The sequence below is a fragment of the Haliotis rubra genome, unplaced genomic scaffold (genome assembly GCF_003918875.1).
Source record: "Haliotis rubra isolate DU_JTF1 unplaced genomic scaffold, ASM391887v1 Scf100, whole genome shotgun sequence".
NCBI classification, from domain to species: Eukaryota; Metazoa; Mollusca; class Gastropoda; order Lepetellida; family Haliotidae; genus Haliotis; species Haliotis rubra.
In genome coordinates, this window is record NW_025764893.1 from 1395469 (window position 1) to 1415497 (window position 20029).

At 40.8% G+C, this 20029-nt stretch overlaps 1 protein-coding gene across 4 annotated transcripts in view; it reads right to left on the minus strand.

The window, feature by feature from the left end:
- Window positions 1-4261: 4261 nt before the first annotated feature.
- LOC124266741 (LHFPL tetraspan subfamily member 2a protein-like) overlaps window positions 4262-20029 on the minus strand; it is a 127597-nt gene continuing 111829 nt past the window's right edge. For all 4 annotated transcript variants that reach the window (XM_046701551.1, XM_046701533.1, XM_046701545.1 and 1 more), the window contains 2 exons: window positions 5466-5989; window positions 4262-4951 (listed from right to left, as the gene is read on the minus strand). In XM_046701551.1, coding sequence (XP_046557507.1) covers window positions 5775-5989 — 215 coding nt within the window. In that variant the 3' untranslated portion in view covers window positions 4262-4951; window positions 5466-5774. The remainder of the gene's footprint in view (window positions 4952-5465; window positions 5990-20029) is intronic.

Genomic DNA, 20029 nt, shown 5'->3' on the forward strand with positions numbered 1-20029 from the left:
CCACTGCGTCTTACATTTACGTACTCTTTGTTGTATTTGCTAGAAAGTGTTTTTATCAATGTTTGAACAATGCTTCAGTATCTTACATGTTTTCTCTCTTTTTCCCCTATTCCCCATGGCAAGTGATGGATAAAGCACTGGATACATCAAACTCCAACCATTTTTTAGATTTTTTTTCGGATAACGATTCTCATCTGTCGCCGACACCACCACACTGTGAATCAATACTGATGTTTCCTTAGAGATGCTGGCGCTTCGTGAAAACTTGGAAACAGACCAGCTGTAACTGACTCACTGGTTTCACAGCGGATTCGTAAAAAGACGATACATACCGAGGGTCTAGTAGATTTCAAATACTTGTTAATTTCAACATTGTAGCGAATGATATATACAGTATGTAAGCATAAACAGACATCGAATCCCAGATGGCGCTGCAAGGGCAACCATGATTTGTGAGTGAGTTTAACGTATATCAGTTACGTTATTACAACATGATTGTCCAATCAGATTGCTAGATTTTTTTAACGAGTAATACATGTACGAGCCACAGACCCGTAAAGATCCCCGTTGAAATTGGTCTTCAGCAACCTATGGAGACTAACAGGGTCGGGTGGTCAGGCTGTCTGACTTTGTTTGGCATTGTCATCTTATCCCAATAGCGCAGATCGCTGCTCATGCTGTTGATCACTGGATTGTGTGGTCCAGACCGATTATTGACAGACCACCGCCACATAGCTGGAATATTCCTGAGTGCGGTGTTAAACAACAAACAAACTGGTGATCTTTAAGTCATTATAGATTATCTGTCCTGAGCAAATGGATAGTTCTAATCTCGAAACGCTGACGAGTGACGGAAAGAATTCTTTCACAAGGAAAAGATAAGTCTGTAATTTCGAATATCTCAGAGGTAATTCTATACATCGCTCACCCAAATTTTCAGAACGAAAATGAACAAAAAACCCGCAAAGGAAGTGTTTATTAATGTAGTAGAACCTGAACACAAGCCCCATTCATTTGATATGATATACACGATAACCCACAATGTCACCCTTTATACTTAATATTGACAGAAACTGTCAAGCATCCCTCTCTCGAAGATTAAAATTAACGCGTCCCTCCTGTCTTCCTTGTCCCCTATTATATAATTCCATCCCCCAAACCAAAATCCTACATCCGCCTTTCCCCTTTAGTATCCATTCGTCCTTTGTAACACGTACTTTCAAATCAAAGCTTAATTCAAATAAATCACTACACTTCCATCATGGCGACAAACCTATTAAAATGCGCAACGTTGAACCTAAAATGACACACGCCGGAAGACAGCCTTTCTGCTGGTGAAATGCACCGTTATGGAAGAGGTGACCCCTGTCTTTCTCATGGCGAGAGACTCATGATCAAGCTCACGATAACCTCTCATTGTGGTCCGGGAACGCATCACTTCACTTGGACAGTTAATTTGGTCCGTGTCGTGGTGTAGTAACTGAGAAAAAATATGCCGTTCACTCACACCGGAAATTGGAAATTGCCGTAAATGAGTCTGGATGTCGTTAAATCTGTGAAGTGTCAACAATCGGAAACGAATTTCGATGAAGTTGAAGCCGTGCGGCTCTATATTCTATTATTGTTCAGCGAGACGGTAAAGCAAAGATTGATGGACACTCAACAACTAATAACCCGGTGGTTGGGTCCATGCTGGCAGACAAATGTCATTTCACAGACTGTCGAGGAGAAAAACACACCCTCAACTTCTGTGTCATCGCAGTTGTCTCCCTTTCGCAAAATCTATTTCTTCGATAAACTTGAAGACGTAAGCGTTTTTATTATTGTTTCTGAATGATGACTGAAGGAGAATTTCTCAAAGCCTGGTTTGTTGTTGTGGAAAATTTGTGTGTTTTTTCAGATGTTTAAGGCTGAACACGGCGATATTCCTTTCTGTGACGGTAAAGAATTGAGCCTGGACCCAATCCAGTGCTTGACGGTTGAGTAGCCAAGAGGTTAAAGCGTTCGCTCGTCATGCCGAAGACCCGGGTTTCTTTCCCGCACATGGGTACAAAGTCCATTTACTGCTGGAATATTGGAATATTGCTACATGTGGCGTAAAAATAAACTCACTTGACGTCTTGAGCATCAGTCTACCCAAATAGGATACGAAGACGTCCATCTATTAATCGGAACAACTGACCCCTTTAGATCCCTCTTCAACATTGGTGCCGTTGTACAAACCGATCTTAGGGCTAAGGTGTTCGAATCTCCCATACCTTATCACAGACTAGCGACATTCGTATCGCTCATGTTGCTCTGTGCAACGGCACTCAGTTCCTATTCGGGCCCCCACAGATACGTTCTACCGAAAGCCTATTTCAGCTATTTTTCTTAGAGGTTAAAAATAGGAACATAAGTGATCGTGTGACGTCATGATGTATTGTGACGTCACAAAATATGAAGTCAACATTGATTTCGATTTTCATTGACTCTCATATTTTCAGCCATAATATGAATAACAATATCACCATGGTAACTAGTGATATAGTTTGAGTTTCTGTCTGAAGCAGAATGGGAGCTAAATAATTAAAGCCAAGGTTTCGACTCTACTTTTGGGTACACTGCGTGAAGCCCATACCGGGTGTCCTCTGTGATATTGCAGGATCCGGTAGCGACCTGGGATAGAATGTGCCCCCGGACCTCAGTGTTCGTCGGACCCCGGGTTAGAATTAGTCGGGTGGTCGTTCTCCAACGGCTGACATTTAATAGAAATCGCTCGGTTACTTAAAGGGCCGTCATATAAGTAGATCGCGTGGCCTTAAAGAACCAACACATGCACATTTCGAAAAGCAGCTGGCAGATAAGATAAAAAGGTTAAACGCCCATTCAGATGATTTTGCGAAAACTGTTTTTTTGCTGTATAACGCAACATTATTCCAGCCATATGGTGGCGGTGTGTAGATAATCGAGTCTGGACCATACAATCCAGTGATCAGCAGCATGAGCATCGATCTACGCAACTGGGATACGATGACATGTGTGAACCAAGTCAGCGTTAGTCGCCTCTAATGACAAGCATGGGTTGCTGAAGACCAATTCTAACCCGGATCTTCACGGGTAGATGCAAAAACAGCTAGGCAAACTAAACATCGGTTTCAACATGTTTATTTATACAAATTTGCTATCATTTAATCAACAATATGTCACGGCCTTGACCTCGTGACCTTAGAAACAGGAAGAGCGTTAACATCAGCAGTAGTAGAAGGATTAATGGGAAGTACGAATGTATGGAGGGATGTCGGGGACAAACAGTCGCCATTTGCACATTGGATTACGATCTATATGCTATAATGCACAATTAATCATAGAACACCAACTGAGTATGGGCCAATGTCTACTAACAAGACACATGCTGTGGAAATACATTTTGCGAGCAGTGTCAGAAACCCCTTTCTCATATCAACAATAATCTGAGAACAATTGTCACATTGTAGGAGAAATTCTTGGATATTTGCTTCTTAAATAATGAGAAGGGCCCACGATGATAAACTAAAACACATTGTTACAGCGAAGTATTCCTGGCTCATCTACTGATTGGGCTATCCAACCTTTAAGAAACGCTTCTCATCATCGTCCAGTCACATTACATTATGTGGACGTTTGTGTCAATAAAAATGAATATTATTGGTTTTGCCAGGTAATGAATCCGGTTTCAGCATAATGTCAAGGTATGCCATATTGCCCGGGTTTTAACGGAAGAGTTGTCGTTCGTTGCGAAAGCTATATCGTCATGGTTACTGATGGGTTATAGCACATTTCTTCCGGGTTGAGATGAGAAACATTTCGTTTTGACCAAATGATAAATTGAGAACATTTATCAAATAATACGACCAAAAGCGGTTTCCGTGTGATTAATCGTCGTTGTCACGAATATTCTCACTTCAAACCTGGCTAAACTTAAACCCCAATCTGTCAGCCGTTCTGGTGCAACCGCTACAAAAAAGCTTCCAGCATAACGCAATATATTCACCGACTTGTTCATCTATAAATGTAATAGTTCTGATTAATGAAGTTACGTTACTGTAATTAATTATAATACCTAACATATATAACTATTTAAAATATCCCATCACCTAAAAAAGATTTGGTTTCTTTCATGTGGTGTTTTTGTTGTTGTTTGCAAGCCACAGTCAACAATATTCAGCAAAATGGCGGCCTGTAAATATATTATATTTTTTATCACTTTATTTTTTTTTGCCTGTAATATTTTGATCTGGAGGAGGCAAAGCAGCCTAAAAAGTCAACGTTGCCACTGGGCCTGACCACCCAATCCATTTAGTAGCTTATAACCTAAACTGGTTGTGAAAGACGTGAATCGTTGTTCATAGTATCAATCACTGGATTGTCTGACACAAACTCCATTTTTATCTACAGGTCATATCATTCAAATGGAATATTGTTGGATGTGGCGTTAAATAACAGCGAAACAGACAACCTACCCTCGTCACTAACAAGCCTGGCATGAACAGCCTCATATATACATACAACTGTGAAACTCTGGTAACTCGAACTTTGGTATCTCGAATTACCCTTGAAGGCGATGTAACCGATCTTTGATCCACGTTCAGATCTTTTCGTCAATGTGCCTTTTATCGGAACCCTAAAAGTTTCCAACAACTGATAACTCGACAAGTATTCGATTCCCCAGGAGTTCGAGTTAACAACGTTTCACTGTCTTTCGAGTATAGGTATATGGATCCATAAATATTAACTTACATATATTAATTATTTTTTTAATTTACGAACTTGCTACACATTGGACAAAGCATCTCTGTGGAGCGCATGTACTTGGCTTCAGCTTGGCGAGACACAAGCTCAGTCGACCGCATCCTCGGGAGTGAAGGGTATAATCCATTGCCCAACCCTTATGGCAAGAGTGCGTTGTTTAATGAAATGGGTGGAACTCTTACTGAAACAGAAGTAGGATATGATTAGAAGATGCATTCAAAGTGGTGTCAGTTTATAGGTTTGGACGTATACGTTTGATGTGACATATACTCATGCAGAGTGTGAATGGGTCATGTTATTTTGATGGAGCGATGAGTGAGTGAGTGAACGGTGTTATATTTCGGGCTGTTAACTTAATGTATTCCCCTAGGTGTCGAAGGATATAGACATCATAATAAGCGGATCCTGCCATGAAATGTACACAACTCAGTGGGATCCCCAAACCCCATCTCCCTCATAGCAGCATGAGTATAAAATGCAATCACCCCGATACCCAGTAGTGCTTGACCTTTTCTTGGCTACCTTTGTTCAATAAATCATTTTGTATTTATATTTCAGTATATTCATTTAATTGTTCATACAATATCAGTCAAATGTGACACCTCCTAATTTACGGTGTAGTAAAAATTACAATCATCCTTATATTTATTATTATTATTATTATTATTCCATCATATGTATATTTGTTTACTAACCTGGTGGTGTCTGACTTGGTCCCAGTTGTCAGCAAGGAGAACACACGCGGGATACCCCATTGTCAGAAATGCCACAAAACTGTCACGCACGTGATTGTTTGTTCCCATGGCCACTGACAACGTCGACAGCCCTATCCTCATCTTGAATGTATATCGTGTCATATCACATATCACAGTTTGAAAACCTCCATCCCCCAAAACGACCGTCCCGCACATCTATATTTACACCCACCCCACCCGTCAACAAACTGTTATTGCTTTTTCATACGCATCTCGGGAATATCACATGCCGGAGACCACTTCCGGTCGTCAGGAGAAAATGTCACTGGTTTTCATGTCTGTGAACTGAGATAGGAAAGGGCAAAACATCGAGAGAGCAGTTCCCATGATTCCCAGCATGTAGCTCCAGCCAATCAGACAATGGCCTGAGTCGTAAGCGGAAGCGGTGTCTCCACAGTAATGGCGGAAGTATGAGGACCCAAATCCGAGTGGAAATATCAACAGGCCAGCGATCATGATGAGGACTGAAACAAATGAAATAAATAACAATAATAAGTAAGTCAGAGGAATATCATATTATGTTGTCACTTAAATACAAACGGGATAATAGGTTAATGTGGTTGGAAAATGAGTAGTTGTCCGTGCCACGTGAAGACTGTCACTGAAGCACCTTAGCTGTCACGTCCTAATATATATAGGGTCGTCGTTCCGGATGTCGTTATACCCTCAGCTCTACGATTGTCACACATATAATGGTAAAAGCGTCATTGTAAAAGTACTAGGATTACGTGGAATGAAGCAAGGATCGTTGTATATTAGCAGCATTTTTATTTTTTGTGTTTCTCATCGCTCGACCGACCCTTCTAATTATATTGCTGATCCTCAAAAAACTTTCTTTTATTCCAACACTGCCTCGTCATATGAAATGTTTATCTTTTAATCAGTCGCCGCAACAAGTCCAAAGAACGCGAGAAATTCTAGTAAGAATTACAATAAATGAGAATGAAGAACATTATTCAGATAATTTTGTCTTTATTAAGTTTTGTTTTTTGTTGTTATTTCCCCCCGACCGACCGACCCATGTCAGAATTTGGTGGCTACGAGAAACACATTAAAAAATGATGCCCTATTGAAAACAAATGGGTGGATGTGCTCGTTGTTGGTCTGTCTTACCAGCGACTATAAAATGTTATTACATGTATATGATCCCTGGTCTCACAGTCCCTGGACCATATAAAGAATGAGTGTGAGTGAGTGCATGTTTGTGTGTGTGTGTGAATAATTCATTTAACATAGCTATGCAAAAAATATAGCATTATGCCAGATGCTTGATGTCCAAAATCTACTTAATATGATCAAAAGACAAATTATCCCCTTTTCCCTTTAAAATCCCCGTTTGTCTCGAAAAAATATCCGTCTCTAATAAAATCCTAGGCCGGGCCCCCACCACCCAGAAAGTTAAATGGTCATAAAAATTCACTAGCAACAGGATGACTCAACATTGCTGACACAGTATCAAAGACATCCAGACAATGACAGAGTTAAAGTAATCAACAGCTAAGTGATGCCATAATACCATCGTCGTAAATAGCATTTCATAATAGCCCACCGTGACACACAGTATCACCAGCATCCATGTTTCTATAGATACCGACGTAATGACATTGATGAAGCACTGGAGCTATTGTATTGACATACAAGGAATTGTCACTCAATAGGCTTGTATTACTTTTCCATTTGGGAGATTACATCGAGCGTTACTGAACCAGCCAACGTGATGCCATGATGGAGCCGTAATACCCCAGCCTGTTATTCACCAACAAAAACCCGTCCTGAGATTGAGGGGCTGTTGACTGAAGCTTTATTTACGAGGCTACGACACCAGTAATCCCATGGATAAGCTTCGAAAATTGCCTTGTAAGAAAAATAAATACAATTAGGCAGTTTGACAAGAAGCCATTACAAGGTACAGATGCGTTAGGGCTACACTTTGTCACGATCTTAACAAGCTTCCTGGAACTTTGATGTTCAGACCTGGGGCTATTGCTCCGAGGTGGCACTTTCACGGGTTCGGCAATGTCGTCAGAAAACTAATAGCTGACATCGGTGTCGTTTGACCTTTATTTGCATACAGACGAGAAATCACGAGATTTTGTCAAGCCCGCAGCCAATGAGGACAGCCCCGCGGCAAATGTGAGCACACCCGCGGCAAATTAACGAAGCCATGCGACCTAATTGGCGCGTGCAGCTCGCCATTATCACGCCGAGTGATTCTCATTACTGGACGAAGCTCCTATGGGTCTTTCATGTTAAGGTAGCCAACTGGATAATTCCTGACTTGGGCAATCGCCTTCAACACTCTAATTTGTTAGCTTTGTAAGCAAACATGTCACTTCGTTTTATCAGACAGTGGGAGAATACCTAACGCTAATAACGTCTAATCGGTGATTATCTCCCTTTGATCTCGCGATGGTTGCGAGAAAAAGCGGGAATTAGACTGTCTGATTCAGGTCGGCATCAGGACGAATGGAGACGATAATGAAATCAAAAGGTCAACTGCCAGTCAAAGTCTTGCATTAATGTACAACAACTTTGAGCACGTTCAACTGTATCCCCAAAACGTGGTTAGATGCACACACTCCTTCCATGTTTAGACTAATGGTTAATAAATCATACAAGACGGTACAGGATGATTGCGTGTAAATGTGTAGCCGATATTTTCAGGAATCGAGGGTGCGCGACTTTGAAGCAAAGCTTTAGTCAATAATGATAGCATTGTACTTCCATGACACTGTGCCCATTGGGAGTATTGCGTGTACGTGAGATTGGTCTCTAAAGGATTATACAGTAGGATTATTGGTGCCTGTCGTATGATATCTGTGCAGATGGACATTATTTATAGCTATCATCCAAGCTAGGTGTGTGTAGTGTCAGTAAATAATTGTGAGCCAAGTGATTGAACACAGATTGTGGACACAAATTTACAACCACAATGAAAACCTCTTGTGCTTTCGTTCGTAAAAAGTTTAAAGATAAATTGAGTGATTTTTCTAAACAGGGTCGTACGGCTCATCATTTTAAATTTCCGTGCGAAATGAGTTTACTCCGCTGTTTGATGGTGGAAATGAAACAAAGATGACTTGCCATTCGATGGTGATTCGATATTCGGATATTATAATAATTATTGCATTTTGGACTTAAAGTTTGCAGTGTTTCATCGACTTATACGAGTCTGGAAGACTAATATCTTTTCTCTGAAAAAAGAGTTTTTTTAATTATGCATATAAAACACAATAAAATGAGCCCAGAGACTTTCTTAATTTTCAGAAACTGAAACTGTGGTAATCTAGACTTGCCGCTCATTCTAGACTTGCTTGGGCTGCATTGGGTATATCTGTTTCAGGGTCTGTATGACGGAGCCCGGACGAATAACCATTGTCCACTGAGATACCATACCACAGTTTACCATAGATACTGATTCCTAGCCGACCAGTCCTTGGTTTAGTCACTTACTGTCGAACGCCAGGAAAGGAAACAAAAACTACCATATTTTTACGTACTTTGGTGTGACTAAGCACCGACCTTCTGCACCAATAGGGAGTCTAGGTAGGCAGTGCATGTGATGGTGACAGTTACCGAGGGTAGGAACCCATCTGACATACTTTATATCAATATCCAGTAAATATGCTCATGGGGTAATGAGTGAGTGAGTGAGTGAGTGAGTGAGTGAGTATGCTTTTACGCCGCTTTTAGCAATATTCCAGCAATATCATGGCGGGGGACACCAGAAATGGGCTTCACACATTGTACCCATGTGTGGAATCGAACCGCGGGTCCTTGGCGTGAGGAGCGAACGCTTTAACCACTAGGCTACGTTATACCCCGCCGCCCCAATGGTGTAATGAGATAAGAACTACAGTTAAGACGTATACAAGTCGATGCAACAATACTAGCTCTTAGACTAACGCTTAGTCTCTGAATATAAATAATTTAGACAGACACAAATAATTAGTTTTACAATGAAGTTTTACAATGAAGTTTTACAATGAAAAGGAGCCCTAGTGAAAAGAGAGATTTTGAGTGAGTTAAGATTTATAGTCACATCGGCAATCTTCATTTAGGGCGTTTGCATTACAGAAATGGCTCATCGTAAGGGAACATAATGCACGTCAGAGACAGACTCTTTTTCTCTCTCTAATATCCTGTCTCGTTGCCAAAACGTTTAAACTGACGTTTTCCTATGAGTGGGCGCTCACGAAAACAAACGTGGCTACAGATCTATTGGCACTACATTGAGGTGGTTTACCAGGGTCACTAAGGTCATTGTATTCATGCGCACTGTGAGGATTCCCAGTTACAATAACTCCCGGACAACGTGTGTTTGTTGTGGCGACTGACTGGGCCGGGGGGTCGATGACCCATTGTTTGCATCGCTGCTCGATCAAAACAAACAAACAAACAAACACAACTCCTGTGCCCTTATTATTAAAGGTATTAGTGAATAAAAAACCTATCTTCACGTTTGACCATAAAAGCAAAATACTTCACGGATGGCAGCTTACTTATGGTGCAACGTTGTGGTAGATGTTCAGACTTCTAATACCGTTGTCAAGAAAGTGTGGAGTACTACAGCACAGAATAGACCCATATACATCTGCCAGGGATTAGCAAGGGCGACATGACATACTTAAACGTCGTATTATAAGATAGGGCTATAATGTTTCTCGCCAACTTCTAAAATGCTATACCCGTGAAGAATATTGATCTTCAGTAACCCATGCTTGTCGTAAGAGGCGACTAACGGGATCGGGTGGTCAGACTCGCTGACTTGGTTGACACATGTCATCGGTTCCCAATTGCGTAGATCAATGATCATGCTGTTGATCACTGGATTGTCTGGTCAGGAATCCCGGTTACGTTTCAAGGTTTGTCACCCCCATACCCGATCTCGTTGGTATCATCAAACTGGTAAACGACTGAGACCTGCAGTGAAACCCAACGATCATATTGATCTCGAATCTAAGATCCTATGATCAGAGGATCATAGGATGCCAAAGGGATGCAACTCTGCACATCAATTAGCGGCGTCCTAGAAGACTGGGCCACCCGTGCCTTTAGTCATATACTGACGTACAAAAGAAAGTACACACCCGGTGCTTCGGAATTATTTTCCAAACAAATATTTTTAAAAGTGTTTTGATTGTGACTTTAAGTCTATTGTAGACGTACCGATGTCTTCCCCTCACCTGTGGCCATTTACATTTGAGCACGATCGATGGCTCCCCTCGATCACAATCCGAGGTTAAGAACATCGCTTAGGTACACAGCCGATTGATCTTAACACGGGTACACTTGTAGTCAGTTCGCAGCTAGAGGAGACAGGTTCCATGCCAATTCAAGCAAAGAAAGAACACGTCAGTGTGATTTAAACCATTCTCCATTTGATTTCCTATTGACATTTCACGATAATAAATAAGAATTAAAACAAAATATGAAAGTGTTTAAAAAAAATATCAAAGCAAAAGCGCTACACAAATTCGTTTGATCGCGAATGCAATAAAACAAAATGGCAAAACGGTTCTCTTCAAATCCTTCATTATGCGAGAGCAGTGGCGTTTAAAACACAGTATCAAGATATTCTACAGCTACAGGCAAACAGAGGGAAATTGATCAACCAAACTTTAATTTTCAATGCAAGATTGGGAGAGTCTAATATTGATAAATCTTTTGGTCAAATTTGAACAGTGTTTATTGCCGCAGAACGTGTACCGATCTGCTGAAAGGATTGTGGTGTTTTTTTTCGTAAGAGTTAACGGCTGATTAAAGATTATTTAAAGAAATCTTTAAAATAAAAAATAGTTTCAATTGAAATTTAGAATATTTGGTTCCACGAGAGTAATCAGATATTTCTGGAGAGTCCTTGCGGTATAATTGCTCTCCCTGTTTAAGAAGGCTGGAGAATTACTAACGAGATTTTGAATTTTAAAGAATGAGGATATTTGAAGGGATGGATTCTGCTATTGTCAGTGGAAGTATTACACGTAATCAGTTTTGACAAATGATAATTTGAAGAGACATCTTTACCGTAATCCTGTAGGGAGCCAATATAAGCTGGCGTCTCACTTTGACCCACGTGTGCTATACAATACAACTAAATGATCCCCTCTGACCACTAAGTGACCACAGCAATTATGGCAATGAGCGTTTATCGTATTGGCCATCTTTATGGACAATGCTGTCATTTCTTCATTCAGTTTATGAGAAAGATTAATTATGGAAATGTTAAAAAATATAAAAATTATATTAAAGTTGCGATGCACGTTTAGAAATTACGGCAATTATCTAATCAAATTGATAACACAACGGATTTCAAATTTTTCAAATGTAAACTGCAATTTTTCTTGTTTTGTTTAATGGCATTCTTGATATTTCTCTTTTTCTCCATATTTTATCTTTTTATCTTCGTCCATATTTCATGACTCAGCAAATGATAAAAGATTAACAATGTGTCGTGATTGAGATGAATATCACGCAATATTATCTTCTCATAATACAAAAAAAGACAAATTTCTTCCATATTCATGACAACTATCTGCTAAATGCACAGTGGATTTTACGAATCCGACTTTATCATGAACATGCGTTTATGAATCGGTGAAGATCAGAGTTAGAATTGATCTTCAGTAACCCATGCGAGGCAACTAACGGGATCGGGTGGTCAGGCTCGCTGACTCGGTTGACACATGTCATCGTATCCCAATTGCGTAGATCGATCTTCATGCTGTTGATCACTGGATTGTCTGGTCCAGACTTGAGTATTTACAGACCGCCGCCATATAGCTGGAATATTGCTGTGTGTGGCGTAAATCTAAACTCACTCACTCATTTTCATAAATCGTAAAACTAGACTTTCTGTGATTAATATTATTTCAAGTTAAAAAAATATTTCTCATTAATTTTGAGTAACAGCGTTGTCTGAAATTATTTTAAAAACATACATTACGATTTTCTGAGCCCATTCAAGATACGTATTCCTATTGATAGGGCATGCTTTATGCGATAAATTGTAATGGGATAGTCTAAAACCCCTCGGGGCTTGGGCTTGGATAAACTGAGCCAGAAGAAACGGGGAGAAAATCAAGTCCTGAATTGAGCGAGTGTTTAGTTGTGTAATGACACGACAATCTGTGTGATCAGAATCGAAGTTTTGAATATCGATCGGCAACGAGGGCATACCAATACGGCCAGATTCCAGCAATGGCCGCTCTTACGTGATGTAATGCACATGTACATAAGTCGAAGTCCATCACTCTTTTCCGCGCCCAGCAGTTTTGACCTCTATATTGCGTCTTTATTTACGACTGAGTGAGTTTAGTTTTACGCCACTCAGCAATGCGCCAGCAACATCACTGTGGGGAAAACCAGAAATGGGCTTCACACATTGTACCCATGTTGGGAATCGAACCCGGGTTTTTGGCGTAACGAGCGAACGCTTTAACCACTGGTCTACCCCACCGCCACTTTATTTACGACCAAGTTAGTTTTGCCTCCGAACAGTAAACATACGCACACCATATATAACGGGACTCTCGTTTACTCGAAGTAAAATATAATATAACGCGACATAGAGTGCTCACATCGGCACTATGCATGTCTGGAACTGCCGATATATCGATACAATAATGAGTTTACACTTAGATCAACATCTAGTCTCTGATGTAAACGTGTTCACAGAAAAAGACGGTTACCAAATTATATATATTCATCAAAAACACAAAAAAAGAAGCCCAGACCTTTTTTTTCCTTTTTAGAACTTATGGTAATCTAGACTTGCGACATATCTCGCTTTGCATGTGCCGTATTGGGTATACTTGTTTCAGGGTCTGTATGTCAGTCTAAGTTACAATCTATATACTGTTAAAGACGAGTGGCAGAATCTCTGTAATCAAACCTTATTATTGACGTCACATCATGTTGCTGTAGTTGCCCCTGAGCCGGAAATTCACTGGCCATTCGGAACGAGCACATTACCAAATCAAAAGAAATAGACACCATCAAAAGCCATGATATAACAGGACTCGGTTATCCAGCCAAACCGAATCCGTTGGGCGATTCATGGCAGAATAGAGCTGAATATCATATGAATGGATTATTGAAATTAAGGGCCATTGTGATGAAATTATTGAGAAATTATACATAATAACATATGGTTAATGTCGGCGAAATCACCCGAATCGGTTGTTGGCGGAAGTAGGTCGTTAGTTCGAGGTTCGATAATTCTGCTTCCGGAACAGATGCGAGTAATTACTCCAGTACTCGTACGGTACCGCCAGTACCAATATGGTACCAATCCATGTACCTACTCCTCTTGAACGGATAACTCGACATAATTCGAGTTAAAGTGTGCTCGTTACAGCTTCCTGTCAAAGCTGAGGCAAAAAGGAAATATATCTTGGTATCATATTACGGAATACACGTCAACAGAAAGACTATCGAGGTTAAATGCTTTAACCGTCTTTTCGCTCAGTTAAGGTAGAGAGCATTGCGGTAAAAAGTATCATTAAAACTTTCGCAAAGAGTTAAGTTTTGAAGCTTTTCTATTAGTCGAAATTTGTAGGCACAGATGCAACCGCTCGTCATTAAGTGTGTAATAATAAACCCATATCTGCTCCGTTTAAACCATCATGAATAATTTAGGCTTTTACGAAACGCAGGAAGTGAACGCAGATTATGAGTCTTTATGAAAAAAAAACCCTTCTAAAAAATAAAAAAGGATTCCTACTGACGGCTGTCATTGAGGTCAGAGATAATCGCTGGCATTATCTCTAGCGGAAATAATTCGACACAAATAATCCTGCAATTATTGAAATTTCAGAAGCAACACTAAAACTGACACAATCTTTTCCGAAATTGAGACCATCGTATTTTTCAGAATGATAAAATCTTAAAATATCATAATTCTGCCGGTGGATGAAAAGTTCTTGAATTATTGATTACCAACATCAACGAAGAATATAGCCCACAATTGTCTATTTCAACGAAACACGCCCAGTTTAAATTACTCTCCGTTTCAATGATATTAGTGTTCAGAGTCGCGTGCTCACGTGCCATGGGATTCTGAACAAGATTTTGGTTTTAAACCTGACATACTGTCATGCCGTTTTACTGCACACGAAACTAATTCCTAGTCCCGAAAGGACTTACTCCCCCATAGGACCAGCAGCGAGAGCCGAATGGAATCAATTCGCGACTTAATCGGTTGTAAATTTGATAAATGCTTGCGTGACGGCCGCCATCATTGAAGGGCATCCCAAAAGGGAAGTCCGTTTGTTTCTAGCGTTTGGACGGTAAGGGTTTCTTTATCAACTTAATGGGCTATTACAGTCATTTTGTCCTCATCAGCGTCAGATGTCCCATTTACTCGCATAACTGTACCGTATATGGTCTAAAAACTAATCCCGTTAATTCCGAATCTGTATTGGGGATGGTAATATCACGCAAATATTTTTCTTTTAAAAGATTGATAGTACAGTATGCAAAAAAAATTACCGGAGTTGCCATTTGATTTTTTCGTACATATCATAGCCTCATTTTGTCCACTGTTTGAAAATGCAAGTGTTGTTGATTTTCGGTTGCAGAAAGTTAACTCATTACATTTTAAGTGTGACCTGACATGACGATTCTTCTGGGTATTGCAGTGCGCGTTTCAGTGCATACAATTTCTATATTTATAAACAAATAATGATTAGCGTTGTAATTAATCATAAATGTCATAAAATAATCAATCATTCAGTCATAACAATCTGCCTTTACTGCTCTGCATAAACGTCATTGTTTTACTATCATTTGTCCTATTTTCGATCACACCAGGAGGACGTATAATCTATCACATACCTCACCATTTAAACTAAGTGTCAATTTGCACGCGGTAAATGACTCGTATGATGAGGATTCTCTATTAATTTTAAACACACACGTCATTATTGCCGTCGTATTAGACTGCAAATATCCATAATCACCATCATCATCATCATCATCGACATCGACATCATCATCATCATCATCATCATCATCGACATCAAGACTTCTTTACAAGTAATTACCTAGACAACTTGACACGTTAGTGCACGGTAATAAAATGTTATTGCTATATATGGCCCACAAAGTAACCGACAGAAGTCACGTATGACTTTTCTTTAGAAATGGTAGACATCTAAGAAATAGAGTTAAATGGATTTATGATTGTCAACAGATGCACGCAGTATCCAACTTTAAATATCTAGGACTTTCTTCACATCTACATTTATTAGGTCAAAGGAGTTTGAAACAAGGTGGAAAGGCTTCATTTCCTATTCTTACTTTCTGGACCCGGATAGATCCAGATAAGAACTGGTCTTCCGCAACCCATGCGTGTCTTATGAGGCGAGTTACAGGATGGATGGTCAGACTCGCTGACTTGGTTGACACATGTCATCGGTTCCCAGTTGCGCAGATATTGTTAATATATAGATAATGGAAGTTTTTTTCTTTAAATGATATATATGCGTTATTAATAAGGTACCTACCAAATGATACTTCTGTGTTAAGTTTGTTTTAGTCGCTGCATGAAATATTGGTGCAGACTGTTGTACATGGCGACTAACGGGATCGGGCAGTCAGGCTCGCTGACATGGTTGACACATGTCATCGTATCCCAGTTGTGTAGATCGATGCTCATGGTGTTGATCACTGAATTGTCTTGTTTAGACTCTTTTATTTACAGACCGCCGTCATATGGCTGGAATATTGCTGAATGTCGTCAAGCCGGCGTCATCACTAATAACATGAACACCCTCTTCGCCGTTGTACACTGACGGACAATAACGGTATGTCCTCTTCTGTGACAAATACTCTCTGCAGAATCCTTTCGGTTATAATAGTTTGAGACAAAATTATACTGTCTTATTTCCAGACACGAAGATGAAGAAGCGCCAACCAGCAGCAGCAGCAGTGGTATAGTCATATCATTGCGACGCAGACCCGTGAAGGTCCGGGTTAGAATGAATCCTCAGTAACCCATGCTTGTCGTAAGAGGCGACTAACGGGATCGGGTTGTCAGGCTCGCTGGCTTGGTTGACACATGTCATCGGTTCCCAATTGCGCAGATCGATGCTCATGCAGTTGATCACTGGATTGTCTGGTCCAGACTCGATTATTTACAAACCGCCGCTATATAGCTGGAATATTGCTGAGTGCGGCGTAAAACTAAACTCGCTCACTCACTCATTGCGGGTCGGGACAGTTGAAATGTTCGATAAAAAAAATAAAAAATAAATAAAAATACATTCCTTATGTTTCTCAGCATAAATCATACACAGATACAATATATAGGTACAACACATGGCGCAAAGGAAGCGGTTACGTAAAACATAGACTCACAAACACTAACAAACTGAAGGGGGTGAGTTGAGTGAATAAGTGAATGAATGAATAAATGAATGAATGAGTGAGTGAGTTTAGATTTACGCCGGTTTTAGCAATAATCCAGCTATATCACGGCGGGGGATACCAGAAATGAGCTTCACATTTTGTACCCATGTGGGGAATCGAACTCGGGTGTTACGCGTGACGAGCGAACGCCTTAACCACAAGGCTACCCCGCCGTCTGTAAAGGCGATGACCTAGCACAACCTATGTTGTGTTTTAGCTGGTATTATCAACAAAACTTGTTTATTTTCAGAGTCAACGCATGGCATTACAGCTGTTATTGATTTGCAGTCAATGCTGGAGAACAAAGGGTTATTCTGCTATTACTCTCCCCAGGGAGTTGAGAGTGAAACCGAGTTCACATTAGTCCATTTAAATCGAGTTTTCACCATGACCCTATGTGGTGTTAAAATATAGTGCACTGTCCAAGGTATTACTGTTATCATTACTATTATCATTATTTCTATGGGCGGTGGGGTGGTCTAGTGGTTAAAGCGTTCGTCCGTCACGCTGAAGACCCGGGCTCGATTCCCCACATGGGTACAATGAGTGAAACCCATTTCTGGTGTCCCACGCCGTGATATTGCTGGAATATTGCTAAATGCGGCCTAAAACCAAACTCGCTCGCTCGCTGGCAGTATTTCTATTACTACCAGTTGTAGACAATACACAGCTGAGGCTGTAAATCTTGAGGAGGTATGAATTCGTGCTTCTTTCAGAAATATTACAACAATACCAACACGAGAAATGAGCATCACAGAATATATCAATGTTGAGAATGGAACCCGATCTTTGTGAAGCGAACACCTTAACCTCTATGCTAACCCATATAAGAACAAGAAACGGGAAAGGCTATTCATTATAATCACTGAGATCATAGCTGACAGAAGTTGTTACCACAGATGACAGGGCTACTGTGTATTCTAAGCGTCAGCCATATTCTGGCCATAGTGACCTCCCGATTGACATTGTTGCCATTTGTATGAAAAGTCTTTGAGGAAACTACGGAGACATTGCTTCGTCCCAGGATTTTGTTTGTTTAACTGTTGCATAAATCCGTACTAAGCACGTTTCTGTAAACAATTGATATTGGACCAGACAATCCAGTGATTGACATCACGAGTATCGCTCTAAGCAGCTGGTATACGATGCCGAGGATCAACCAAGTCAGCGACAGCTTTCCCGCCCGATCCTGTTAGTCGCATCTTACGTCAAGCATGGGTTGCTGAATATCAATTTTAACCCGATCTTCACGGTTCTCACACATAAGGAATAACGGCTGAAATATAGCATTTGACCGTAGATGTACATGTACAGATTTTTTTCAGAGCCAGCATGTTGTGATAAACGTTGTCAGAATTCTCTTGGAATCGTTTAAAGGAACACCGTGACATAAACGATTAAATATCCTACGGCAACAAACTGGAACGAGCAAACGGCGGTTGGCGTGCTTTTTGATTTGTGAAATATATTAACTGCCTGGACTGATGTATTTTAAAAAAACCCCCCAAAACTATAACAAAAAGCATAAATTATCAAGCAGGAATGAATTAGATTTTTAATTACACCCCAGAGACAATTTAATCATGCACATTGTCTTTCAAGAATAATTCATAACTTTCATCGGTCTACTTTGGGTGATTAATTTTAATTTCCATGCAGCAACTATATTTTTAATGTTCAGTCCGCTTTTCATAGGTAGCAATTTTAGGAATGATCAAATTCTTTAGAAATGACAGCAGCCCAAACTGCATGTGCTCAAGGTTTCACAGAACACAGGAACCCTACACGCGTATATTCCAGCTATTACGCAAACGAGCGGGGCAATATACATTCACTCTAGGTTTCACATAACACAGGTCCAATATGCATATACTCTAGGTATTAAATAACACAGGGTCCAATATACATACACTGTAGATATTACATAACACAGGGTCCAATATGCATATACTCAAGGTATTACATAACACAGGGCCCAATATGCATATACTCTAGGTATTACATAACACAGGGCCCAATATGCATATACTCTAGGTATTACATAAAACACAGTGCCCAATATGCATATACTCTAGGTATTACACAATACAGGGCCGAATATGTATATACTCATAGTCATTACATAACACAGCGGCATAGAGTGAGACCCAACATGCATACATTGGCTATTACATAACAAGGCAGCCCAGCCGGGGGCCCAGTGTGCATACCCTCTAGGTATTATATACCAAGGTAGCCCAGCGTGGGGCCCACTGTGCATACCCTCTAGGTATTATATAACAAGGCAGCCCAGCGTGGGGCCCAGTGTGCATACCCTCTAGGTATTATATAACAAGGCAGCCCAGCCGGGGGCCCACTGTGCATACCCTCTAGGTATTACATAACAAGGCAGCCCAGCGTGGGGCCCAGTGTGCATACCCTCTAGGTATTACATAACAAGGCAGCCCAGCGTGGGGCCCAGTGTGCATACCCTCTAGGTATTATATAACAAGGCAGCCCAGCGTGGGGCCCAGTGTGCATACCCTCTAGGTATTATATAACAAGGCAGCCCAGCGTGGGGCCCAGTGTGTATATCCCTCTAGGTATTACATAACAAGGTAGCCCAGCGTGGGGCCCAGTGTGTATATATACCCTCTAGGTATTATATAACAAGGCAGCCCAGCGTGGGGCCCAGTGTGCATACCCTCTAGGTATTATATAACAAGGCAGCCCAGCGTGGGGCCCAGTGTGCATACCCTCTGGGTATTACATAACAAGGCAGCCCAGCGTGGGGCCCAGTGTGCATACCCTCTAGGTTTTACATAACAAGGCAGCCCAGCGTGGGGCCCAGTGTGTATACCCTCTAGGTATTATATAACAAGGCAGCCCAGCGTGGGGCCCAGTGTGCATACCCTCTAGGTATTACATAACAAGGCAGCCCAGCGTGGGGCCCACTGTGTATATCCTCTAGGTATTATATAACAAGGCAGCCCAGCGTGAGGCCCAGTGTGCATACACTCTAGGTATTACATACCACGGTAGCCCAGCGTGGGGCCCAATATCCATACTCGCTGGGAGGTGAGATAAGTTTCTGTGTATAGTGATTGCTGCAGCGG